The following is a 27,066-nucleotide window of genomic DNA, read 5'->3' as shown; positions in this document are numbered from 1 at the left end:
CAAACAAATTGTCTACTACTTGGTCTACTACTTGGGGCATGAGGTGGCAAACTTTGAGTTTAATGGCCCAGTGACTGGGCTGTTGTCCATTTTAAAGCCACAATATCTTTGTGTCTGTGAATAAAGAGAATTTTTCCATTAGGAACTCGTGTTATATTAACAATGCACTGAATTATTTTGTTCTGTAATGGAGAATGCTCAAGATGTTCCCCTTTGACAAAATACTGAATGTGATGAGAAGAAATGTGAAACGCTGCAATACTGTTCTGCTCACATACAGCAGTGTCTCGGAGTAGTACATCTAACTGGCAATTACTCTAGCAATGTTTAACAACTTACTGATTAGGATGGACAATTGCAAATTTGGACTACATTTAGTGGGCAGGAATATGTAAAATAGAGTTCTTTATATGTTCAGTAGGAAGGTAAGGAACAAAGACCAGAAAAAACAGTTGAATAATTATTGTGGGCTGACTTAGGAAATGACTTCTGAAATACGTTGTAATGAATGACTGGATAAATGTTTTTAAACACTTGTCTGAGTGATGAGCTACCTGTTGAATGTCATGGTTTCCAAATAAGTGTTCTGGAAGCTTAATCTTCAGGTGAAGGTGATATCTGTGAAGGACACTGTTCCCTCACAAATAACGCTTGTAACCAGACTATTTGAAAATGGTTTTGGTGGTCAAGAAAGATCTTCAAAGAAATTTCAGCACCCCAAGAGATTCTCTAATATTCCCTGGAATACTTTTATCAGCAATTTTTTTAGTAAGAATCCTAGGAGACTTTAGAAAATATTCTCTAGTGATAGTGTTAGACTGGATGACTTGATCAATTGAATACTAAGCTGAGGCTCAGGTCACCCATGTTCTGCAGGTGAATTTCTTGCTGGATAGCCTATGGAAAGTTCTCTTAGTAATCTGTGCCTCTGTGTCCCTGTTTGTAGACACCTTCTTTTGGAAACAATTTGATAACTATGGATGAATAAGTATAGTATGACACAGCACAAATCATACAGTTTATGCCAGCACCTTTAGTTGTCTTAGGACACAAATGATACTAGTCTATTGTTATATATCTCGCCATGCTTCTCAATTACTTTATATTAGTAAATATGTCCCTATGAAGAATTCTGTCTAGTTGTTCTAAAATAAGTATGACTTAGGTCACTGACTTCTATGTGAAGGACATTCATGCTTTACAAATATCCAGTTTAACTAGATTATTTCCTCACTTCATCATCAAATCACTGTTTTGAGACTACAACATGTTCTGTTTTATGATGATATGCCAGTGTGCATCTGATCTCATCAAATTCTGTTTCTGATGGGGAAATTATCTTATGAAAAATAATATTACTCAATCTTTGGTTTTAATTTCTGTATGCTTGGAGAGGAAGAAAATCCTATGTGGTATTTCATCCTGTCAATGCTAATCTTTCTCTTCAGTGCTATATCTCCGAATAGCAGATGTGTGCTTTATTGCAGTGTTGGTCCTCTATAGTACAGCATAATGTTTTGGCAGGAACAAACAATTTATTGTACTAGAGTCAAATACAATCAAATGTTCCTTTTCCTATGAAGCATGGTCAGATATTGATATTACATTAGCTAACATTTTAACATAGGAGAGGCTTAATAAGATACAGTATTACTCTCTCTAGGCTGTTTAATTAAACTAAACAGTCACTGTGTATTGTACGTTGGTTTTCTGCCAAGGGAAAGTAAATCTGTATCATATTAGTTTCACATTCCGAATTATGTTCTCCCCTCATTGGAGACTCTCTAGAAGAGCTGACACTGCTGTCACATGAACTGCATAATACAAACTGTGTTTGTATTACATTGGACTGTCTTGTAGCTCAGTATTCTCCAGTAGCCTGAGCAAGTCTGTGCAGACGAGAGATGTGGCCAGAGAGCTACATGTTGTATTTTACTGGCCAGGGTCCCTATTTGCCACCGAGGGGTACAGGGCTAAGCATCGTAATCCGTGTCCTGCTAACAGAGTTGTTCTCCATCCCCCTGTTGGGACAGGGAGATCTGAACTGTAACCCTCTGGTCACAAAGAAGGTTCTTACTGGCCCCATGGTGGCCAGGTGACAGGGGTGGGTTTGTCACTGTCTAGTCACAGAGCACCATTTGTTCAGGACCAGAAGTTGCAAGAGTTTGAGGAAACTCTGGGTAATCCTGTGGCATCTGCCCTGGTAGCATTTTAGTACTGGATGTCGCCTTCTCACTGCTGTCAATGGCACTGTATGTGGGGATCAAGGTGAACATTCAGTCTTTGCCACTGATGGCAGGGGAAGTAGTATCACTTATATATGATGTGAGGAAAAAGATGCATCCCTGGACTGGAGACTTGAGCAGCGTTTTCTTACAGAGCCTCCTGACACTGAATTGCCAGTCCAGGAAGGGTATGGGGAGAGCAGGCACCTCTGTGTTAGGGGGTCCTGGTGTTTTCTTTTGAAGCAAGAGTTGATGCAGAATCACATGGGAAGCTACAAGCGGAGAGGCATTCAAGGCATTTGCTTTTGGGAGTTGTTCTGTTGAGTTACTACTACAAAGCGGAGTATGACAAAAACATTTGCGGTATTTCTCCTTATAAACCAAAATAAACTGCACAGGAAATACTGAAGTCTTTTTCTACACAATTTTGAGCCTGTCTTTCCTGACAGAAGGGTACATCTGCATATTGCAATGCAGAACTGTGCAGACATGGCAAAGCTATGCCCGAACAATCATGCTCTAGAACTGGAAAGTGCATATTTTTATCAGTGGCACTAAGCCCTGTATCAAAGTGAAGGATAACGTTTTGGCTCTACTTTGCACAGTGTCTTGTGCTGCATAAAAGTTCCAGCCTTCTCAGAACAGGTAAATAAATGTCTATCATGGTCCTGTGTTGCATCTCACATGCACCCACATAGAGGCATGAATGGCTGGATGCATCAAAGCAATGTCTTTAACATGGCTCTCTGACGATGGCACCATGGTTAGATTCAAGGATGGCAGTATTGGATTTATGGGAGACTTCACCTACATAACACAGCTTTGATTTATCTCATGCTGAATGTTTTGTTGTTGTTTTCCCTCAACAGAAGATTAACCTGGAGTTCTATATTGACATCCATGCCCACTCCACCATGATGAATGGCTTCATGTATGGGAACATCTTTGAAGATGAGGAAAGATTTCAGCGACAGGCTGTTTTTCCCAAGCTCCTCTGTCAGAATGCCGAAGACTTCTCTTATGTAAGCAATGTTTCTTTTAATTAATTCTTCCTAATTTTATTTTTTAATGATAAATGTCTGGCTTAATTGGATTGTGTGGATTTTATTTTAATATGAATAGGAGGCTACTTAAATTTTTTGTCCTTAGCAGCTACCATCTTCCCTCTTATAATTATATTATCCAAAAGTGGTAAGTTGTGATCTTATGTATTGTCATTGGACACATGAACAGAGGCAGGTTCTTCATCTTCCATATTATAACCTTTGGTTCTGAATTATTGGAACACTTAGTTTTTATCAGAAGATCTTTTGTCTTTTGATCAACTGGATCAGATTTATTGTTTCATTGTTTATATTATATTGGCACATTTTTTACTTGTACACTTTAAATAATAGTATAATAGCAAATAGAAGTAAAAATAATAAACTTGAAAGAAAAGGTTAGATAATTTTCTGTTGAAAGTTGTGACAAAGGCAATGTATGCTTTTGAAATTCTTTGATATTACCATGGAAAACTGTTCTGCAAAAAAATCTGCAATTGCTCAATACATGTCCTGTAACTTGGAAGAAAGTATATGTGTAGGTATCTCTGGATATTGGAAATAAATGGTAAACTCCTAAAAATGAGTTGGAAAGGGGCATATGTTTTTAAAGCAAGCTTCAAATAGAGTAGAACAGATCCTTACCACACATTGCTTGCAGTAGCTCTGCGGAAGTCAGTAGATTTAAGACTCTGGTCCAGTGTGTTGCAACTTTGTGTCCAAGTATGACATCCTGGCCCTTTCGATAGCCTTTTTTGTGCATCAGTTTTCCTTGAAAGTTGTGCAAGCAAAACACACAATGCCCAAGCCTGCCTGCAACTGCTTGTTCGCTCCTCCTGGCCCACCTTACACACCTGTGGAACTGCCAGCTAAGCTACTTCTATACAACTGTCCCTTGCTCTGTTTCAGTCTGTGCACTCCAGGTTTGCATAAGTGGACAGTCTTTCAAGTAAGAGGTGTTTGGTGTCCCATTTTGCTTTGACTGGGATAAGGAATATTCAGAAACGCAACTCAGCCAAGGCAGTGGGAACTTTCAGCCATGAGCTGTGAGGAAGGAAGGCAGTGGATGACATTTGGCAGCTATATAATGGAAACAGGCTCAATTAAAAATTGCTTTGGAATCCTGCACCAAGCAGAGAAGAGCAGAAGAACCTACTGCTTGGGCCCTGATTTTATGTCTGCTGTGTTCTTAACCCTCTTTGTTACCCACCATACGTTTTCCCAGACTCTGCTGTCCCCTTTTTGCTTATACTTCATCCTCCTGGTACAGAGAGGTAAACCTGGGTCTCCTCTCAAAGATGGGGACAGCTAGGGCATGGTGCCTGCCTCCTCTGCAGTGCCATCCCAACCAGCTTGTGGCAGAGGTGGTGGGTGGAGGAGGATAGGCACCCTGCAGCATTCCATGTGTTTAGCTCTAGAGAAACAAAATCTAAAAACAGATACAAAAGCAGACAAGTCTGCACAGCAAAAGAAACCGTAATTGGAAAAAAAGCCATTTTCATCATGGCAGGAATGTTAGCCTAAAGCTTTCTCATCAAGATGCAGTAGAGATTTTTTTTGTCTTGTGTTTGTGCATATTGCACTGTGGAGTTTGAGTGGGAAGTGAGTATAGAAATGCAGTTGTGCCACTGTTTTCTTGACAGACCTGTTCCAGCAAAAGGAAGGAGGAATTGAAACCTCCTGATTCCTGTTTGTTTCTCTCTTCTATGGTAGTTTATTTTATGCAAGAGTGGGAAAAAGTTTGGATCAGTCTCTGACTTTTCTAAGGCTAGGCAGAAGATATCCTTTCCTCTGTCTTTTCTATTCCCAGGAGGGGGACCTCTAGTAGACCAAACATTCCCTTTTCTTCTTGGCATCAGCAGTGGCAGCTGGCCAGGTAATGCCTGGGAGGGTGTGTGGCTGCTGTTGCTTCCTCTGTTGCCTCATAGTATTGTTTAACTATTGTCAGTATTGTTTAACCATTGTCTGTATGTTTTGAGGGTTCAGGGGACTGCTGCAGTTTGAAGCTTTCTGCAGTCAACCACTGCAAGGGCTTCTCAGAATACTGTCCATAATGCAGAAGACTGAATCTATATTAAATGAGGAGAGAGAGCAGCTGCATCTGTTTCCAGCTGTTTGGAGCCTGGGGAAGAGCGAGTTGGGTTCAAGGAACAGCCTGTTCTTGTCCAAGAAGACCTCAGTGATTGAGTTTCTTATCTGCACCTGGTTGTTTCAAAAACACATTATAGATAAGGGGGCATTCACAGATCATAGCAATGAAAACCTGCAATTGATAGGAGTTTAGAAATTTTGTGCTCAAGTGTGGGATTTCTCTCTGTTACTGTGGGAGATTAAGTGTTCCTCTTAGCACAAGTCTTGGTTGACAAAGGGAAAATCTTTGAGAAAATGACGTAGGAAATAGAAGCCAATAGCTAGAAACCCAGCACAATCTCTCTCCTTTGACTCTCAATCTTCTTTCTGTAGAAGCTGGCAATTGGATATATATGTTGGCATCCAGTGCACCACAGTTTGACCTAGGTGCTGCTGGCACTCAGTACATAGGGCTTTCAACTCACATCCTACTGGTCTCTTGAGACCAGAAGCTTTTCCCCTGCCATCCATCCAAGCCATTCTTCTCAAGGCAGCTGAGGAGATAGAAGTGTTGGAAAAGGAGACAGCCACAAAGTGTCCGATGTGTGAAGCAAGAGGAGTGAATATTACTGCTGTCTCCAAGTGGGAAAGTCTCTGTTCTCTTGTTTTCAGCTCCAGCCATGTGGGTTATGTGACTGGTTGGAAATATCAGGGGTGAAGTTTGCTGCTCGAAAGAGAGGAAAGGAATCCAGAGCTTCCTGCATTTAAAAAGGGGGAAAAAAAGTGTTGAAGATTAAAAATAGTGTATGTAAATATGCCCTATTGACTGCTCAAAGGGAAGGGGGGAAGTGCATCGTTAACATTACCAGGCTGGTGTTTGAAAGTGTGGGAATGGACCACTGTTGTTACTAATTAATTTTCCAAAGCTTCAGGAGGTCTCATTTACATTGTATGCTGCTGCGGCCATTTGTTGGGATTATAATACTTCAACAGCAGCACTTCAAGTGAAAACTGGCGGCTGCATGAAGTGTTGTCCATAATTGACTAGCTCCATGTCTTCACACAGCACAGAGACAATGTTCCATTATGTTATCCATTGACAGTATCATTGAAAAGATTACTCTCCTTAAAGCATCTGTCAACCTTGATTGATTTACAAGGGACAAAGAACTGAAAAGGTTTGAAGTGCGGGTACAATTTTTGCCACCATTTAGCATACATAATGGTTCTCCTTTGATGTCAAAAGCTCATCTTCTATTAATAATGCAGAGGGCTTTTGAATGCAGGCTACTTGTATGGAGTTCCACACTAATAACCTACTTGCTGTGAAATGGGATTCACTTTGGAGAAGCAGTCATTTGTCTGGGTTTTACATGTTCGGAATGAATCCCGACTCAAAGGGATTTCTTTCAGTGCTCTGCGTGATTGCAGCTGAGCCCTGCACGGGTTAGGGAAAGCAGGCAAATCCTAGCCTGCTCCTCCAGCCGAGAATCTGGCAGAAATCACGCAGCCAGATGCAAAGGAGCATGAACAACAAGCCTAAGATGATGCGATCAAATGCCTTGTGCCGTTTTGTCTGGCAACCTTCTATTAATATACTTTAGAGTGCATTTCATGCCTGGACTGCTTTTTTCACCTGTCATTTCCAATAGGCCTTTTTATTTAAATGACAGAATCCAAGGGAGATTGGTGATTAGAGTAGGGGATGGATAGGGGATTTGTGCCTGCATGCCTATTGTAGGACCAAAGGCAAGTCACCCAATGTCTCTGTACCCTATCCGTTGAGCAGAACACTTAATGTCACAGTACTCTGGAAGGCTGACTGTGGTTTGCAGGTAAAAGTTGTGAAAGGGACCAGAAATTCTTCATTTGTACATGACTTCAGAAACAGAGGCCTGCCTTTGGTTTAGCTGTCAGCACGTGAAGAAGAAAGCGAAAGAAGAGCTGGGAAGTTTTGCTCCCAAATAAATACATGAGACGTTCTTGGGCAGCTGTCTGGGGAGAAAGGACGAATTCTGTAAGGAAAACATTTTATATTTTCAGAGTTTAAGAAGGATATTTTTAAACATTGGGGAGTAAATATAATCTGTATGAAAGCTCTAACAGTGAGAGCTGACAAGCTCTTTTGAAAGGCTGACTCATTGGGTTTTAGGAGCAGCTATTGACACCATGTCTGAGTGCATTGCACATCAGCCATGGCTAGGAGTTGTTGCAGTATTTGGAGGGGTGTTCTTCATTTGACCTTTCTTGTTCTGGAGAGTGGATTAGTCATAACGACCAGACACAAGCACTTGAGCATTTCAAGAACCTGCTAGTCTTAGGGGTGGCTAATTTTGACCTTTGTGACAGTATGAGAGGAGACCATCTGTTCTCTTTGGTTCATTTAAAAGAAACAACCACAGCCATTCTTGGATGGCTTTATCACTTTGTAAAGATTGCTTTTCTTTGCAGTTAAAGGAAAAAGACTGGCCAGAGGTACTTGGCTTAATCTTCTTGCTTTTTTTCTTTGGACTCTGAACTGGGGACTTGACCTTTGTGACAGTATGAGAGGAGACCATCTGTTCTCTTTGGTTCATTTAAAAGAAACAACCACAGCCATTCTTGGATGGCTTTATCACTTTGTAAAGATTGCTTTTCTTTGCAGTTAAAGGAAAAAGACTGGCCAGAGGTACTTGGCTTAATCTTCTTGCTTTTTTTCTTTGGACTCTGAACTGGTGGTACTTGGGATCCCTTTGAGTTCTCATTTCATTTTCCTGTATTCAACCTCCCAGCAGAGCACCTTCCTTAGAAATACTGTTTGTCATCCTTTGTGTGCCATGGTTAACCAAAGACCCTGATAAAAACTTGGGGTCCCCTTATGTTGGGCACTGGGTAACTACTGAGAAAGTCCACAACCCCAAGAGCTTCCAGTCATGCTGGGAAAGAGAGAGAGTGGGTGGGAAGTGACTTGCTTGAGGAAATCGGAGAATAAAACCCAGGTCTCCAAAGTGCCAGTCTCGTTTCTTTGTCAGCAGTTCCCTATGTTATATACCAAGCTGCACACTCAACAGTGAAGTCTCAACAACCCACCCAGTTTCCTGCAGGGAAACATGTCGTTAACCCCAGTGCCATGACGCGGTGACCTAAAACATATTTTTGAAACTATCATTGTCTCAGCAATATGCAAAAATTCAGATATGGAATGATTTGCCCTAGTACTTTTTGTTGTGTTTTTTTGTTTCTGTTTGTTTTGTTTTGGCTTTTTTTAGCCTGGATATCTAAAATTGAGCAACCAAGAAAAAGATTTTAATCTGTCTATATTTTCTGTTGTTTTCCTTTTATCCACGTACTCCAGGTCTGTTCTCATTTCCACAGCACCCCCTTCATCCATCCAAGCTTTCTTAGGGAAGATGTGTTCCTTCCAGCAAACCTCCTCCCATCTACCTAGGGCAGCCTTGCTGGGCTCTTATCACTTACCCTGGCTGCACATCTCCCTCTTAGTCTTGTGATCCGTATGACTAATCCCAGTGTGTTTTGGGCTATGTCTGAAGGAAGTGTTGGCACAAGTGCCTGAGGGAGTAATAACAGCTCATGAACATTGAATGAGCAAATCCCAATAATCTGTTCCGAAATAAAGAAGAACCAGTTTGTGTTGCATGTGGCTGGGCAGGGAAGGGGGAGCAGCAAGCAAGTTGCTCAGACCTAGAATTCATCCCGAAGTAAAATCCATACTTACTTGCACCACTGTCTCCTAAGTGTCTTTCTGCTGTTTTGGCAAAAAAGACCCTTGTCCCAGGAAGGCAAAAGCTGTTGCATTTAGGTAGGTTTTCTTAACATCATGCAAGCTTAACAGATCTACTCAGAAATCTCTTAAAACCTGAGCACAACAAATGATCCTACCTTCTTTTTTTGTTGTCTTATACCAGGGCATTTCCAGGAAGACAAATACAGCTATTATATGCTTTAGCACCCCTCTGGGATGCATTTCTGCTCGCTGCTTCTTGGACATGTTGCTCCATAAGTTCATTTATTTATTTATTTATTTATCCTGGAGGCTGGGTGAGGGGAGAGAGAAAACATGTTTCTGGTGGCACAGGGAACAGATTGTAATGCCTGTGCTTCTAAGCATTATAGGTTTTGGTCTCACAAGAACTCTGCCCTCTGGAGAGTTGTGGCTAAATGAAACTGCTCCATTACGTGGTGCTGAACCAGTCCACCCCTCTTTTTATACAGCGAGTTGAATTAATTTATATTGCAAATAAAAGGAAAAGGAGGGGGGAAAAAGTGTTTGAGTAAATGGATTTTCTTTCAGTACCTTCTTGCTGTGTTGTTTGTGCATATAGGAGTTGACAGTCCCTTCTCCATCCCCACACAGGTAGAAATTTTGAATATCCACAGAATAAACAAGTTTTCATAGCAATTTTATGGTGTATTTTCAAAGACCATCATTACTCTTACCTAATGTCAACAAGCTGGGAGCAGGTGACAGCCTCCCAGAGTAGCACACGTGAAAGGAGCTCCTTTGCATTCAAATGCAAGCTACCTCTCTTGCAGAGCGCTGCGAACTTCACTCAGCTGGGACAAACTGTGCTGTGAAGGAGGGGCAGGAAGCTGGTTAAGAACTGGACACCCGTCCCCCTCCCAGGATCTCTTTCTGGGTATTACCTCTTTAACTATGTGATATTTTAACATATGTAGAATACAACTCTGTTTCAGAGAACTGTTCCGGATCAGTGAGAGAGCCCAGGAGGAGTCTGAGCAATGGGCTGTACTGGGTTGCTCTGGGAGCAGTGTACAGCAAGCTCCTTAGGAGGGGTTGTAATCTCCTGATTTAAACGTACAAGTGAGCAGAACATCTCTTTGCCACAGAACAAACCACTTTTCCTGCAGACTATTCAAAGCAACTGCATGCATGATGGTTGTATTTCCCTTTCTGCTTCTCATTGTCCTAAGTTTCTGTCATTTGTATAAATGATTATGAAAGCACTCCCAGGAGACCGCACGCACGCTCATAAAACTATTGTAAAGAGAAGTATTGCAGGCTATTGCTAGAGGCTATTTTATTGTATATTTTGAGGAAACGTCTCATTTTCTACTGACAAATAGGGAAACTGAGAACTCCAGAGACACGAGTTATTTTCTAAATGGTGTGATTATTCTGTAGAGCTTAGACTAGGAAATGCCAGTTTTGGCATCTTTGGGGAACGATGTGCTCTGAGAAGCAGAGGTTGCTATAGGGGGGGGGGGGGGGGGGGGGGGAGCAGATCTTTTCTTCATTATTACCCTGAAGCATTTGCAGATCCCTTATTTGTGTATGTCACTGGTCACAGCTCCGGCTGGCTCTTTAAAGGGAGATAAGTTCCAGACTAATTCTCTGGTTTATGGGTGACGGGTTTGTGCATAGGTTAATGGCTGAGTAGGTGACATCGTCACGTGTGGCTAAGTGCAATTCTGGTGACAGGGAGAAGCAGGCTCCCTGAAGAAGGAGCTGAGAGGACTTGAGGAAATATGTTTTGGGAGACAGTACAGAGTGTGTGTGTGTGTGTGTGTGTGTGTTCGGGGTGGCAGAATCTAGTGGCAAGAGGAGCTCCAACTGAGGCTTGCTTACAGGGTGGGGTGAAATCTGCCTCCTTCTCTTGCCTTTTCTGAGTAGGTTGTGATGGGCTGCTCAACTCTGTAGGGGAGCCCTTGACTGACTTTGTGAAGGTCTCGGGTAAGGCCATCGCCACCCTGCTTTGTCTGGCTGCAGGATGTTTAAGAAGCTCTTTCAGAAGAGCTGCTGTTTTAATTTGGATTCCAGTTGCATTAGCTGCTGCGGTGAAGCCAGTGAACTCAATAAACATCTTCAGTGCTGTAGCACTCGGGGAGGTGGGAGCTGTGAGTACAACCAGTTTCAGTGCATGTGAGGATGAATTCTGGGGAATGTGAAACGCGGGCCAAATCCCTGCACTGGTGCTGCCATTGTAACTAGTCCAGGGCGCAGAGACAGGCAGCGAACTGTGGAGACCTCCATCAGTCCTGGAGCTGTACGGCAGAGCACTTTAGAGAGCAGAGCATGGATATTAATAAGCAGTGAAAAGAAAAGTGCAGCTATTGTAATTCTCGCAGGTGAACAGCTGAAACCCTGAAGCATGAAACCCAGTTGCTTTTCTAACTACAGTTTCCAAAAAGGGAGCTCATTTGGTAGTTTTGGTTTTGAGGCATAAACTGAGAGCTTATAAAGCTCCCTCCTTCCAACTCCTCTGCTAATGACCATGCAAGTATGTGTTTTTATCAGCAAACTTAAGCAGGCATGACTGAAAGACACTTTGGAGGGATGGGGAGGGGGAAAGATCTGGTATTCCTTCACTACACATTAAAGGGATAATGAAGCCCCTCAGGGAGCAGATGTATGTGTGGTGACAAAGTACCTTTTAACGGTTATTTCTCTGAGGAGAATTGCACTTTAAAGTCTGACAATGTGGTGCTAGGCAGGTTGTGTTCATGGTATTCCTACAATGCGATGCTGCCTTTAAGAAAGGGTAGTTGCTGTCTGCTTTCCACTGAACAGTGGGAAGAAGGCAAAAAGAAAATGGTGAAAATCTCTTAGGATTTGGGGCTATTTGGTCTCCAGGTTTCAGTTTCAGGCTTTTCTCTCTCACATTCTTAGGACAGGTCAAACTGTTTCAGATCTCCTCTGCACACCTTTTCTCAGATTTCTGCAAATCAAATTCTAGTTCAGAGAATATTCCCTTGTTAAACCCAAACTTTGCTGCCCACCTCAGTGTTTCCTACCAGGCACAGACGTTATGAAACAAAATGCTGCCAACTGCAGAGCCATCAGTGAGAGTGAGTGAGAGCACTTTTCACAGGCATATCAGTCCAATCTGTCTGTCCCTAAGGTATCTGGAAAATCTCCAAGTAATGGGATCCCTCTGAAATGATCCTGAACTTTTCAAAACCTCCTCTTCCCAAATTTCAGTAGTCACAAATGATTTTGAGATGAAATATATTTTCCTTCTGTGCATCAGAAACACAGCAAAGCTGCAAGGTGAGATGAGTCAGGGAGTAATTTTGAGCTCTGTTCCCATTTCATCATGTGTCTGCTCCCAGAATCCTTCCTCTTTACCTGCTGCCTCTTTCAGATCAGCTTTCTGCTACCGTCTGCCTTTGGGATTTTTTTTTATTTTTCCCTTTCCTTTCCTTTCCAATAATCCCATCTACATTTCAGATGCTGGTTGCAGCTTGTTTGTAAAATAAATTGGAAGAAGGCTGCCTGATAGCAGCCTCCCAAATGCCACGATTTCCAAGTCTCCAGACTCAGTTGGCATGGAGTTGATAGTCTATCACAAAAACCACTAACACATATGCTTTCCAGTCTATTAAGAGAGTTAATGGAGCTGGTGAGAGGTGGGTGTGAGGAGAGAGTTAAGTTGGCTTTTGAAGTGAGAAGTTTCCTCAGTGCTTCCAGAGAAGTAAGGAGATAAGTTTTGCTTGTGAGATATCTTGATGGGCTACCAGCTGCAAGAATGGCAGGGTCAAAGCAGTGACTGCTGGGCACACCATGGCAGTAATTAACTCTATCCATATGAGGAAAGTGAGCTGCCAGTTGCACCCCTCTTATAGCACCCTGTGTAGGGGCAAACAGAAGAGTCACAATTTTAATATTGCTATTTACAATCTTCTGTGGCAAAGATTTCAAAGCCAGTGCGTTTCTGTGCTCTCTTTCTAACTTTTGCAGACTTCAATAAAGCATTCTAGAAAATGAGAGTGAGTGAGTTATAGCTGATACTGTAAAACTCTTCACTGAGATGGATTTGACATTGTCTGGGCTCCAGTCCATTTCCCAATGGCACGTCTATTCTTCCTTGATGACAAGTGTGTCATTCCTCTTTTCTAGAGCACTAACTACTAACTTTTTTATTATCACTTTTTTGCTACACTGGGGCAGTGAGTTGAGGGCTCATAGAGGTCAGACCTGTTTTAGGAAAAAGGCTTGCTCTTCAGCTATGAGAGCAGCACCAGCGGATAACTGTGGTGAGGTTGTAATTGAGTCCTGATTACACTTGGCCATTGCTGATAGGTGAAGAACGTGAAGCAATTTGTATGCATAATTCCAGTTTATCCCAGTGCTTATTGCTCAACTACAGAACGAGCAAAATGTGGACAGTTTTTCTGGTTTTGGGTTTGTTTGGGTTTTTTTAGGAATAGTTACCTCAGTTGTGAAATACAGCTTATTTCCCAAATGGAAATGGCATAGGGTGACCCAGCATATTTTTAATTACATGTTGTAATATATAAACCATTCTCTAATTATGAATCCTCTTAGTGTTTATGTCTCTGCTCTTCTCCAGGGAGGTTTTCTAACATGATTCTCTGATTCTTGTGAGCACACAGTTGAACATGCTACATCCTTTTGTAAAACACTTCCTAGATTTGCATCATCTATCTATATCGGGAAATGGAAGATCTCTTTATTCTGAGTTTCATGCGAATATGCTGTGAGGACAAATGATCTTCTGGGAAACATTCATGTGCACACTAGAGCTCAAGTTTTTGAAGATATATGCAGTTTGCTACTTCTTTCCACGGGCACATAAACAATCAGTTGCGTTGCAGTAGATGTGAACAGCTGGTAAAATCTATCTGTTGGATTTCAGGATCCCCTAGACCTCGCTACAGCAGAAACTCATCTTTCTCAATCTGTCAAATCCTGTGACCAGATTTCTGGCTGGTTGATGATTTCTCTCCTAATTCCTTTCCAAGTTACTTGTACCCTATAGTTTCCATTCTCACTGGGTTGGAGAAACATCTTAGGATTGATCATAAGTGATGTGCAGTCTCTACCCTGGTTCCCATGCTAGGAGCCTGACAAGGTCTGGCTTGCACTGTGGTCATACCTTGATCCTTTTTCTCCCTAAAGCGTTGACCAATTTCAGAAGACAACAAAGATTCATTCCCCAACAACTCCTGTATGAGAAAGTACCCTTTTGTACCCTCTCCCTTTGCCTTGCCATCAGTGAAAGGTAGAACTGAAGCTCCCATCCATCACTGACTGGACACTGGGCCTGCCTGACATTTCAGCCCTTTTTGGGGGGCTTCTTCCACTGAACAGTGGACCCAAATTTACTGTGTTTTGCCTCCAATTATTCCTTTTGTGCAACCTGAGGTTTTCTGATGCTGTAGCAAGACAAGTCCCCTGTGAAGCCACACATACACTGAGGACGAGGTCCCAGACGAGGTCCCACCAGTGGAAGGTCCCACCAATGGAAGGTCCCACCAAGGAGAACCACTCAGGTTCCAAGTCCATCAGGATGCCAAAGGGTGGACTTGGGCAAATTCAGTCTCAGATGTGTGAGAAATGTGCAGTTCTCCTCCTTTGCCTCTGGGAGCCCCCTCTTGTGATAGATTGATACAGGCATGCGGAGGCAATCAGTAAACTGCCTACCCTTACTTTGTGAATATGGACTGCTCAGGGCATTCATTCCAGTAGTTGTCAGCAGGATGATGGAGCAGTGCTGAGAAACCAAGAGTATCCCTCTGGTTGGGATATATATAGGAGCTGCCTAAGCTGTTGAGCTGGTAAGCTAGCTACCAGCGGGTTGAATTCATTGTGGAGAGACACTGTGTGGTAGATAGTGTCCTTACCAGCCAAGAGACAAGACTGCCCTGGAGACAGGGATTCTGGCACATTGAGAGGTCTGACCAAGGGCTGAGATTTTTTTTTCTGCTTTGAGACCACTCCAGAAAGAATTTGCATGCATTTTTTTTTTCTTATTTCCTTCCACACATCTCTTTGCTGCAACCTCTGAATAAGGTCCAATTGGTTTACAAATTTCTTTGTGCTGTCTGGCTGTTCACTGTCATTCCCAATGGGGAAACTGGTCATACAGAAGGTATTCAGCAAAGTATGGGGAGGAGGAATGAAATCTGGTAGGAAGGCCTGGGGAAGCTGCCACTAATGCCTGAGATGTAGAGAGAGGGTCAGCACACCTTGAGGTTCCCAAGTGTGTGTGAAATCCAGGTGTAGTTTTCTAGTTGGTTTCTTCCCACCAGAAAATGAGGGAATCCTTCACCCTTCCTGCTCTGCTCTTTTAACACTGGATTTTTGTTGCTTGGCACTTCCTAATCCTGTAGATAGCTATTTGTTCACGGAATTTTCTCACACAAGCTGGGAAGCAGAGTCCTTCTGTGAGCTTTAATGTATCTGTGTGTTTTAATAACAAATTACTGTTGATTTTATACAAATATCCCTATTTTAAAACTTCAAAGTCTTTGGTGCTTCCCCCCACCCCCCAGAGTCTGTACTTCTTGCTGCTGCTGCTGTTGTTGACACTCCCATGCAATTCAGCCTTGGAGAAACAAATATTTGTTTACCTGTTCTCCTGCTGTGCCTGCTCAGTGCATTTGCTTAACGATGACTTCTGTTCAGCTTTGCAAGGGTTTTAGGGCAATAGATTCTCCCAGAAAAACAAGAGACTCATTTGCGGACAACCTTACCTGTGTTCTTTCCCCCCTCTCGCCTCCCCTCCTCTTTTCCCCAGATCAGAGTTTGATTAAATAAATGTGCATGCAAAAGGCTCTTTCTTTGCCATGATAATACATGGCTTTTCATAGCCTTTGTTTCAGCATTATCAGTTGCAAAGATCAGTTCTGGTGAGGAGTCAAAGTTTTGCCTGTTTATTTCTCCACTCCATTTATCTTGACTTGAAACAGTGAGTAGAAGGTTGGACTCAGGCAAGTACCTGCTGTCCTTTCTTGTCATTAGTTGAATTTTCTTGAATCTGTAATTTTCTTCTTTTCGTCTAAAACATCAAATCACATTCTGGCTTATAACATTTAGTCTAGAGCGAAGCCCAAGCTGCTGTTTCAAAACCTGCATGTGTTCATATTTGAAAGGTTTATGTTATGTTTTCTCTACTTCAACCTTCTTGAGTCAAATTAGAGATTTTACTTTTTACTCAAGACATCAAGTTGGTCTATGCCATCAGATTTTTTCAAAATGAGGACAAAGCCTCCAAAATCTACATTTATGCACTTAAATTAAGGTTCAGCTTTTTTTATTCCTGGAAGTGCCACACTACTTGGCAAAGAAATGAACAGGTGATTTTATTAATGCCATTGCCATTTCAAGTAATTTTGCACAGCTGAAACTGGAACTCTTCTATTAAAAAAAAAAAAAAAAGAAAAAACCACCCCAAAACCCCCAAAAAACCCAAACCCCACAAAAGAGAATTATAAAAATTCAAACTCTAGAAAGATCCTAATTTTGTTTTCTTTTTTTGGCCATTTATAAAACCTTCTTTGAATTATTTAAACTACTTATGCCTTACTTCTGAAATATGGCAAGTATAATTTTGCCAATAACTAGATCCAACTTCTGAGCTATTTTCTGCCAGAAAGCAAAAATCACTTCAGTGAAGTAATACATCAGACTCTCTCTTCATCTATTTCCAGCTGATGAGGTTTCAGCTTATAGCAGAGATTGTTTTTTATTAGGCCCTGAGTACATGACCTGGCACTTGTGCAGCTGAGTTTCATCTGCTACTATCACTCTGGTCCTCGAAGTCATCCCACTGCTTTTTTTTTGTATGATATTCAGAGTCTTTTTCATAATGATGATTCATACCACAGTGTGTCATCAGCAAATTTTGTTGGCATGGTCCTCCTTTACTGTGCCAAGAACTGTGATGAAAATATTATGTAAGATTTATCTCAAGAATCATCTATGAGGAATTTGACTCATAACCTTCCTCTAGCCTGACTGAAATAATGGGAAATAGAGCCAAAAAGGACCTCGAGTCCAAACTGTATCCCAAAGGTGTGAACTATACTCAGCAGATACTTGTCCAATTTGTTCTTAAACATAGTTGATGAGATTCCATAATCTTCATAGATACTCCATATCAGTAACTGAGTCTCCTAATCACTGGAGTACTTCTGTCCCTAATGTCTGCCCTGAATCACTTCTCCGACATTTTCCTTGTTTTCACTGTGCCAAATACAACCATAGAGTTAGCTCATTCCCCTTGTGAGTGATGCTTCTGCTCACAAACCACAATACTATGTTCTGACACGTTTGTTGTCTTCTTCCTTTGAGCTGGCTCCATACACCCATATTCACCAGCTGATGCTTTCATGCGTTAAAAGTTCCACCACAAGCATTCATTTGAACACGAAGCACTATCCATTGAAATCAACGTTTACTTGACTTATGAAGCAATCCCCAAAGCATGATCATCTTCCTTTATGTTTCTGAATTTTAACTGAAGACAAAGCTTCCCTCAGTTTCAGGGTCTCAGTAGTCTTTTGAAGGCTTCTTTTGCAGGAAGTCAAAGAACATTCCCTTTTGTAGACCTCCTTAAGTATTTTATTCCAGATATCAAATTAACAATTCATTTCCCCATCAGTCCTTATGAGGGCTTTACCTCCCTGTCCCATGGGTATTCAGAATATCCTCACGGTTTCTGCCATGTAATTTGGAGGAAATTATATGATATGTACATAGCAGAATACATTCTGTGTACAATTTACCACACAGCTAAATATTATGTTACCACAAAGACAACAAGTTGCATTTGGAAACTCCTATATATAATGCTAATAAGAAACCCAATTCCATCTTATTCTAATTAACCTGGAAAGCCTTTCTTTTTCTGTGAGAGAGACTTCAAAACATTCAGAATGTCAATAAACCCACAGGTATTTCCATTCTTTATATCTTCTGGTATACACTATTCATCAAGAATTGTTGCTCATTTCAGTATTAGTCTGATTTTCTTGGTCTAGAGAAGTTTAACAGTTTGAACCATTGCATCTAATTTTTTTTCAATAAGAAAGAAATCTTATTTTCCCTGTTTTTGATAAGAGATGGAGTTGATAAATACTAACATTGTGTTAGCAAGAAAAGATACTAGTCTTAAGGTTCAATAGGAGGACCCTGGATAGCTCAAAGAATTCACCATGGGCACAATGACTGAACAGTAAGCTATCTTAAGGGTCCTTTATGCTTCACTGGCAACGTAAAAGTCTTAAAGCAGGAGATATTAAGGCCTTTTATGCAACAGATCCAAGTTGGATCTGCTAAGCGCTTTTTTTTTCTTGTGCTGAGCCCAGATTGACTCAGTCTAATGGTTATGAGGTTTGTGAATAGAGTCTGATAACCAAAATGAAATCAGAATCCATTTTTCTGTCTAGTTGGTGGGAACAAGCTCTGAGACTTCAATCAACCTCAAGATGAGCTCCCCTTTAGTCTCCAGATGTCATGCCTTCAAAGGAGAGCTAAAAATCATTTATGGAAATACTTGGATCCCTCCCCTCCACCCATCAAATGAATAGTCATAAAGCTATAGGGTTCTTAAAGCCAGATCTTCAGCAATAGCACAAAATACTGCCTTTTATACTGTGCTGCTAATGCTGTAAAATAGTGCAGTATATTCTTCCACCCAGAGAGCAACACCCAGTTAACATTTAAGTTAGTGAAGTGGAAATTTGTGTGACCTAATATAAGAACCAGTCAAATGTCTTAAGTGAGAAAGTTTCACTAAAACGTAAATGCCACTGTATTTCTACTTTGCTTAAAAGAGTCCAGGGTAAGGGGTGGGGGAGAATGGTTATGATACAGGGGAATGCAATAGAGAGAAGGAACCCAATATCCAAATAATAGTCCAGCTTAACTTTTGAGAACTGAGGCTCTGGAATGTTCACTTTCAACTCACGCATATTGACAGGCTTTCTTTGTGTTATCCAAAAGGGAAGGAGAAAAGCTGATGTTACTAGTGAACGGAGATGAATTTTGTGAAAGTCTGCAAGGCATTATTTATAGCCTGTGTGCCAGAACTGTGTTTCCATTCATGGTCTCTCCAGGCCATGCTCAAAAAATAGCGCAGTCTCATATAGTGTAAATGAGATTTGGTGATGTGAACTTAACTGTCTTCTGTTTTAACAGAGTCCTTCCCAACCCTTCCCTTGTTCCCCTCATGAACTCTCTTCATGTCTTTGTGTTCTTCCTCCTGCAGTCCAGTACATCGTTCAACAGAGATGCTGTGAAAGCAGGGACAGGCCGGCGTTTTCTTGGTGGGCTGTTAAATGATACATCCTACTGCTACACTCTGGAAGTCTCATTCTACAGCTACATATTGGGTGGACCTACGTCTGCTGTCCCCTACACAGAAGAAGCATGTATCCTTTTGAAATCCTTCCTCCTGTTGCAGCACACGTGAACTGGGCACTTAAGGTAAATACTTCTATCTCAATAAGAGTTTGCTGAGATAGGAACACACAGGTGGAAATGTGAGTCTGCTCCTGATGCTTTAATTTCCCTCATATTGATTCTCCATACTGTGGAAATTCAAGAAGAGAAAGGCATATTAGATCAAATAAGCCATTTCCCTCTTGTAGGATATTGTCTCGCACACATATTATAGAAACTATTCCTGGAGAGCCTCTGATCCATTCCTTTCCACAGTCTTCCATTTCTTTCCTTGTTTCTCTCCTTATTTTCTCATTATCCCTGTGTTTGTATTATTGTTTTAATAGCAAGTTGAAAGTGCATCTTTGGTACTGAGTTACAGTATCTCCTCTGCCTTTGAACTGCAGCCAAAAGGCTCTAAAGGATCCATTAGGTTCTGCAGCTGCCTCAGGGCCAGGTCTTTAATGCTAGTTGACAAAAAAATGGAAAGTGAGTTCTGCAAACAAAACTGACAAAGTTGTTCACATTTTTGAGTGCTCAAATAGAAGCAATGTCTCATTCCTCAAAAAACATGCATCCATCTGGCTATCTCACTGTATCAACAATTTGTAGAATTGTTCTGACTGGTCTTGTGATCTGTTTTTGTTTTTCTTTTACTTTTTGTCACCATGCTCAATCAAATAACCAGTGCCCATACTTCAAGCTTGGGTGTGTTGTTTCATTTTGTCATTCTATCTTGGTAGCTTTTGAAATTTCCACAGGTTTAGAAACACTGCAGAGGGAGAAAGATTAGCTGTGATTGCCTATTTAACTCTCCACTGCATTTTGGAAGTTGGGGAAGGTTTACAGCTTTAGGGTAGTGAGGGGGAAATTTTCATATGAGCCATAATTCTTCACCATCCATGCATATGTGCACACTGTGTGGGAATAAGAGCGAGAAACAGGGAGCAGGGAAAGTAATTCTTAATCATTTGGGGTTTTCTGGTTTGGCTTCTCCACTGAAAGTGAACTTTGGGGGAAGGAGGGAGATGAATATATTAAGGTGACTTATCAGACTTGAGCATTTGGAATACAAGCTCTCTTTTGCCTAGTAAGGTTAACTATTTCCAAGTAACAGCTTCTTGCAACATACACATATGTACTACATCTTGCCACTGAGGAAAAAATTGTCATTACTGTTAGGTTTAGGTATTTATTTTCTTATGTTGGTATTTTGGTGTTTTAAGAACGTGTGCCTTAGTTTCACCTTTAATTTTCCTCCTCACTTAGTACTCATTGTACTGACAACTGCTTATTTATCTTCCTTATTTATCAAGAACAGTTTTTGCAGTGAGGGGTGGGAAGAGTCCCTATACAAATGAGATAATGATTCCCTTGAATATGTTTTTCTTGATGACTTGTAGGTCATGCCAGCTTAGTTTCCTTTTCCATAAAGATTTTTGTTTTGTGCTTCACATTACAGAGCTTTCAGGTGTGGGGTCTAACATCTCTATTTGCTTGGCTTGCCTTCTGCAGACAAAGCTGCATCATTCTCAGTTCATTCATTGTGACCATCAGCAGCTGGAGCACAGAAAACAGGCCCCAGATCACAGAGATCCTTCTTGGTGGTGATGTATGGAAAGCTCAAGCAGCAGCTTGATTTCTACAGTTACAGTTTCACCTTGCTGAGTGAAAAAGGAGGAGAAGCTGGTTTTGACTGGCCTGGCAGACAGCAAGCAGGGAAGGCTCTTTGCCCGTGTAGTATGCTCCACTGGCATTTTGCCCTGGTAGGTTTTATTATTTCCTTTTCAATGGAGGGATTCTATCAAGAGTGCTGCTTATGACAGCTCTTCCTCATGTGTGCAGTTTCCTAGTTAGAGTAAGAAATGGAGCTGCTTGAAGCAGTCTCTAGGCTGGTCTGCTCTAACACAGGAATAGCTGGATTTATGCACATCCTATCCTGGCAGGGGAGAAGTTTCATATTGCCGAAGTGCCTGTGACCAAAAGTAAAACAATTGCAGAACGTTCCAGTTTAGCCTGAACAGCTCTTCCAAGCTGTTCGCAAGTCAGTGATTAATTAATGCTCAGATTTTTTAATGGACCTGAACCAAAGACACAGCCAGTCAGTTCATATTGGCCTCCAAGGACAGGCGTGCTTCTATTAACTATCTAGCTACATGCAGGCAGCAAGTCAAGCAAATACATGAAGAAAATACAGTGAGCCCCAAAACGGTGAACTGATAGGGCTGTCGTGGTTTAACCTCAGTTGGCAACTGAGCACCACACAGCTGCTCGCTCACTCCCCTCCCCGCCCCGGTGGGATGGGGGAGAGAATTGGAAGAGTAGAAGTGAGAAAAACTTGTGGGTTGAGATAAAAACAGTTTAATAATTGAAATAAAATAATAATAATAATAATAATAATGTAATAATAATAATAATAATAATACACAAAGCAAGTGATGCACAGTGCAATTGTTCACCACCCACCGACCGATGCCCAGCCAGTCCCTGAGCAGCGGCACACGGGTAGCAACATCAAAATTGCTGTATTTTGCCCATTCACTATGTTCTCCCAGGGACCATCCATGATCAGCAGTAAAAACTACTATTGTGCTATTTGAGAGTCCTACATCATCCAAAGCATTCAAGAACAGGCCAACTTGCATATCCAGGTAAGAAACTGCTGCATAATAGCTCTGACGAATCTGTCACTGGAAGTTATCTGGAAGTGGTCCATAAGGGAAACTAACATTTAATGCTTTCACATCATCCCTCTTTCTGATATCCGTCCAGGGGTTGTACGCCACAGAAGGTAGTTTCTCAGGCACCCAGGGATCTGGGGCTTACAGTGATGACTATCCATACAGTTGGTCCATTCCACCCTTTCAACCTTCAACTGAAAAGTATGAAAATGATAAGACTTGTTCAGGAAATCTGCATTCAGAGATGTATTTCTTAGGACTTTGTTCATCCCACTGTGATGTTATTAGGTTGTGGGGTGTTTTGTTTTGTTTTCTTTCTAATGGAAACAGGATCAGGGAGGCTAGAATTTTTCAAAGCTTCTACTGTCGGATTAAGAAGTGCAGACTGAGATTCAGCCCCAAATTCAGGGAACCCATGGCCTTGAACAGAGACTACAAAGCAGATCACACCCCACATTCAGCCACTAGCCATACTAGCTCCATGTAGAGACCAAAACAAATTAGGATCTCCAGATTCTACAAAAATATTACTTGAGCCTAATGTTGTTCCTGTTGACAGGTGAGAAAACTGAACAAACTCTGAAGAGTCTTCTGTTTGCACTGGTGGCATGTAATTCTACCTGTCAGCTTCTTTCCCTTACAGCATTCGTGGCAAATAAGATCATGGTACTACCCCCTTTCATGACATTATATAAGTGGATTAGGTTTGTTGGGATTTTCTTTTTTTTTTTAAATTTCTTCATGTTCCTCAGGGTTTACATGCTAACTCTATGATCTATACAGACCTCTACATGAGCCTGTAATAGATATATTTCTACATTGGGTAAGATTATGCATTTTGTTCAGACTTGTGTGACTGAAACATACTTTGTAATTATTGAGATAAATGGATACCTTGCATGCATGAAAATGGGAGACAGACTTTCAGTCTGATAAGTGTTATTTGAATTCTGACATTGTTAGTGTGGACAGTAACTTTTTTCAATAAAAAAAGAAAAAAAATAAAAAAAAAGGAAGGGAAGGTATCATTAAAAGTGGAAATCTGTTCCAAATTACTCCAGTTAGTATGACTGAAAGTATTCTCCTAAAGGAAATACCTCAAAGATTCAGAATTTAGAGGATTACACCTGGTATGTTCTATAAAAACAAATTTGCCCCTGAGGCCACACTATTTAAATGAAATCCAGGAGTGAAGGATCTTCCATCAGTCTGTGCAGGGCGTGTATGTTTGGGACATATATGGTGGGATAACAGCATCCTGCAGGTGTTGAATTTCTGGTGTCTTCTAACATAGAGTTAACATGGTTGCATGAATGTCTCAGGCCTCAATTAGCATTATATCAGTAATGGTTACTGCCGGAATGTTTCTTGTATTTTCATCCTGCAAACAAAGCACTGCATCAGGTGTAACTTCCTGAATGTCCTGTTATACATTCCTTCAGAGGTGTGTGCCTGGTAGGTCTGTGTCTAACTGGTATGTACCTAGTGTACGAGAAACATTAGGGATATGTTCTATAAGCCTGGCTCTGCAGAATACCCTACGATAACGTGTGCTGTAGATAACAGCGAATGGACTCTGTTTCGAAGGCATAATAACAGGATTGCAGGCTTGTTGGTTAGCTGCCTGGAAGTGGACAGAGAAATGTTTAAAACCCTTCTCACACACACACACACACACATTTGGTGGTAACTGATTAAAAAGGCAGTGCAGCAACAGTTTGCTCAGCATCAGGTAAAGAAGCTTTAAAATGAGCCGATATGTTTCCATTAAATACCACATTTTACTAGGCATTTACAGGGCTTATGACACAAGGCATGTAAACTGCTCTGTAACATTCACCACCAGCAGCTCAACTGCTGAGCTGTCTAGATACACACCAGCCTCATAGCTGGGCAGGGAACAAAGGATAAAAGAGGGGGAGGAAGGATGAATCCCCAGCTGTAGGACTCTGAGCGCTGCTCTGATAGCACACCCAGAATTGCTTTTCACTACAGCTGCTGATCAGCAGCTGTCATAGCCTGACCTGAGAGTGGCCAGTAAAGGAGTCTCACATCAACAATTTTAAAATCTATTGGGTTCATTTTTTAGAGTGTTTGAACTGGATCCCTGCTGCACAGCAGGCAGCCCATAAAAGAGCATAAAAGGTTTTACTCTTCCAAAGACTAGCAATGAGGTAGGAAGATAGAAATGATGGAGACTAGGCAAGAACTGGGATGATTGTAGCCTGGTAGCTGTAGGGGAGAACAATCATCAAGATGGGTGGGCACCACAATTGTCAGTGAGTCCATGGCTTTTTTTGTGTATTTTAATCTTAATTCTAAGCTTCCTCCAGGTGGGGAAGGCCCTCATCCAAAGATGGGCCTTTAGTCATCTATGTGTATGGCTTTACTTGCTGAAATAATTTCTGAGTGGAACAGGAGACTGAGACCCTGGGCTGAGGGCCTGGTGGAACGGTTCTCCTTTGTACGGCTTTTCTAAGCACATCACTTCATCTCTTTGATTTAATGTCCTCAATATAAAGAATGAATTTAATGAAACTTCTTTTGTAAACAAACAAACAAACAAACAAAAATATTTTGGAAGCCATGGGTGAAGAACACAGAAGAAAGAGACATTACTATTATCCCAAGGTAGGGCTTTTCACATTACAAACAGCTGAGAAATTATCTCAATATTTCAAAACAGTATAGCTGAACGAGCTTGCAAAGATATCACTTGGTATTTTCCATTCCCTGAATGTGTTGAATTGGAAGCTTTGCATCCCTTAAACAGGGCATAGTTGCACTGCTGAACTCTCTCCTCTTTACGGACATAAAAAATGTATTTATGTAGCTACAGCCACAGAATGAAAGCTTGGATTGACTAGAGTCTCTTCAGGTGCCTAACAGGAACTCACATCTTGGACTTTTGGCACAGTTGTGACCACTGGGTTCACTCTTATTCTTAACTTCAAGCAGAATATCAGCCTGCTGCTTGACTGGGGACTTGAGAAGTTAAATACCCTGGAGAAAAGAGTCATTTGCTTATATCCAGATTCCTTTTAAAGAGTACTTGGATCCCAGTAAATGCCTGTCCTGGGGAAAAGACATCTGTATACAAACTACAATTCCAGTAAAAGCATCTATAACTTTTAGAGCTTCATGGACCTGCCAGTCCTCTAGGGCAAATGTACTTGGTTATTTTGGGCTTTTTTACATTTTTTTTTTTTTGGCAACTGCCTGTCCTGATCCTTACTCTGTTAGTGACATCCTTAAGAGAAGATCCTCATGAGCCAGATTATGGCCCTTGCACGTTCATTCCCACCCAGTAAAGGCAAGATTACTAGCAAAAGCCAATGAGGTATGAAAGGCTGTGCTGATAAAGTTGAGGGAGCTCTGCAGAGGTTATCCAGCATGGCTTATGTTTGAACTTGAGTTAGAGCTTGTTGCCAAGATGATTTCAAAGTAAATCGGGCACATACTCAGGAAGAGACCTCCAGAAGTCTACATCTTCATCCTTCTTCTGCTAAGCTCCTAGAAACAGACTCCTTTCTGTGTGTTGCAAAAAGTGGCATTAATCCTAATCCTGCAGATGTTCCTAAGAGTGACGTCCTTGCACATCATCTCTCCAGTATTTGGTTATTTCTCAGTACCATGTTTTGGGCTGTCTTCGAGGAAAGAAAACAAAATCCTCTTTCAACTCCCCAGTCTGTGTGAAAGTGTCAAGGTTTACAGCCACAATTTCAAATGCTCTTAATATTACTGGAAGCATAGAGTTAAATTATAGAGTTGTAAAGTTACTTTATAGTGATAATGCTGTCAAGCATCAATGTCTCTGCCCCAGGGCACTATGGAAACTCAGTTAATGATATAAGAAGCTGATATTTTTCAGGGTTGCAGCTGTTGGCTCATACCCAGAAGGAATCTGTGTGTTTGTTCATATCGGGTATATACAGGGGGACCTGCTCAAAGAAAATTAAGAAACAGTGAAAGTCTGTTTAATGAAGTGTGGTGGAATGAAAGTGCAAAGCAGTATATGGTGTTGCAGTATGCACACCTCTTTGCCTCACAGAGTTCAATACAGTGGACAGTGCTGTAGAAAAATACTTATTTTACTGTAAGAGAGGGTGTTTGTGGGGGAGAATGTATATTTGTATGTAGATTTGTTTATCTAGTTGCCTGTAGCACTGACTCCATCAATCTATGCAGACACCGTCTGGGAGTATCAGTAAAGAAATGGAAATTAAGGCAAGTGACTACAGTCAACTTAGGAATATCTATAATTTTTGTAATGGATTTCTTAGCATCTGTATCCCAAAGTGCTTTGATAGCCTCAGATGCAAGATGCTATAAAAGTGCAAAGTGTTATTATAAAGGTGTTTTTTTCTTTTAAAGAAAAAAAATATTTTTTTTTCTGAAATGTAGAATATCAGTCTTGGAAGGCATCTTCAAAGTATTTCCTGGGGATTTAACCATATGATTCCAGTTACCTTTTGGCTAGGAGCCAGGTATCAAATGCCATGCATGTGAGTGGGGAAATGGCCTTGCAGTTAACTGCTGCAGTAAGAGTGGACTTGAGTAACTGGTTCATTTCTCTGTGTGCTCAGGTGTTTTGCATGCTGCCTGTTTGGTAAGCACTCACATGGCTTTCTGTGGGGAAGGAGGGAGAGCAGGTCAGACTCACGGGCCTGTTTTAAGTAGAAGTAAAAAGGGAGTTTGTAAGCTGAGGATCTAGTCTTCAGGGGAATGAAGCATCAGAGGTACTGAGAGCCTACCTGTCCTATCAGATTTTAAGGGACAAGTTAGACTGAGCACCATGGTTTGCTCCAGAGTTGTGTTGTCCTAAGCATTGTAAAGGAGGACCCCATAAGGGTGTAGATTAATTTCCTTCCTCTTGTGTACACAGGTTTCTTTCCCAG

The 27,066-nt window shown here is 41.4% G+C and overlaps 1 protein-coding gene across 1 annotated transcript in view; it reads left to right on the top strand.

Annotated features, from left to right (window-relative positions):
• AGBL4 (ATP/GTP binding protein like 4) overlaps positions 1-27,066 on the top strand; it is a 974,636-nt gene that overhangs the window by 865,237 nt on the left and 82,333 nt on the right. The window contains exons 11-12 of the mRNA XM_009287480.2: positions 3,095-3,247; positions 19,315-19,477. Of these exons, the coding sequence (XP_009285755.2) occupies positions 3,095-3,247; positions 19,315-19,477 (316 nt within the window). The remainder of the gene's footprint in view (positions 1-3,094; positions 3,248-19,314; positions 19,478-27,066) is intronic.

The sequence above is a fragment of the Aptenodytes forsteri genome, unplaced genomic scaffold (genome assembly GCF_000699145.1).
Source record: "Aptenodytes forsteri isolate BGI_AS27 unplaced genomic scaffold, ASM69914v1 Scaffold119, whole genome shotgun sequence".
NCBI lineage: Eukaryota > Metazoa > Chordata > Aves > Sphenisciformes > Spheniscidae > Aptenodytes > Aptenodytes forsteri.
Note: the sequence above shows the minus strand (reverse complement) of the source record. Positions and strands in the feature narration are given on the sequence as shown.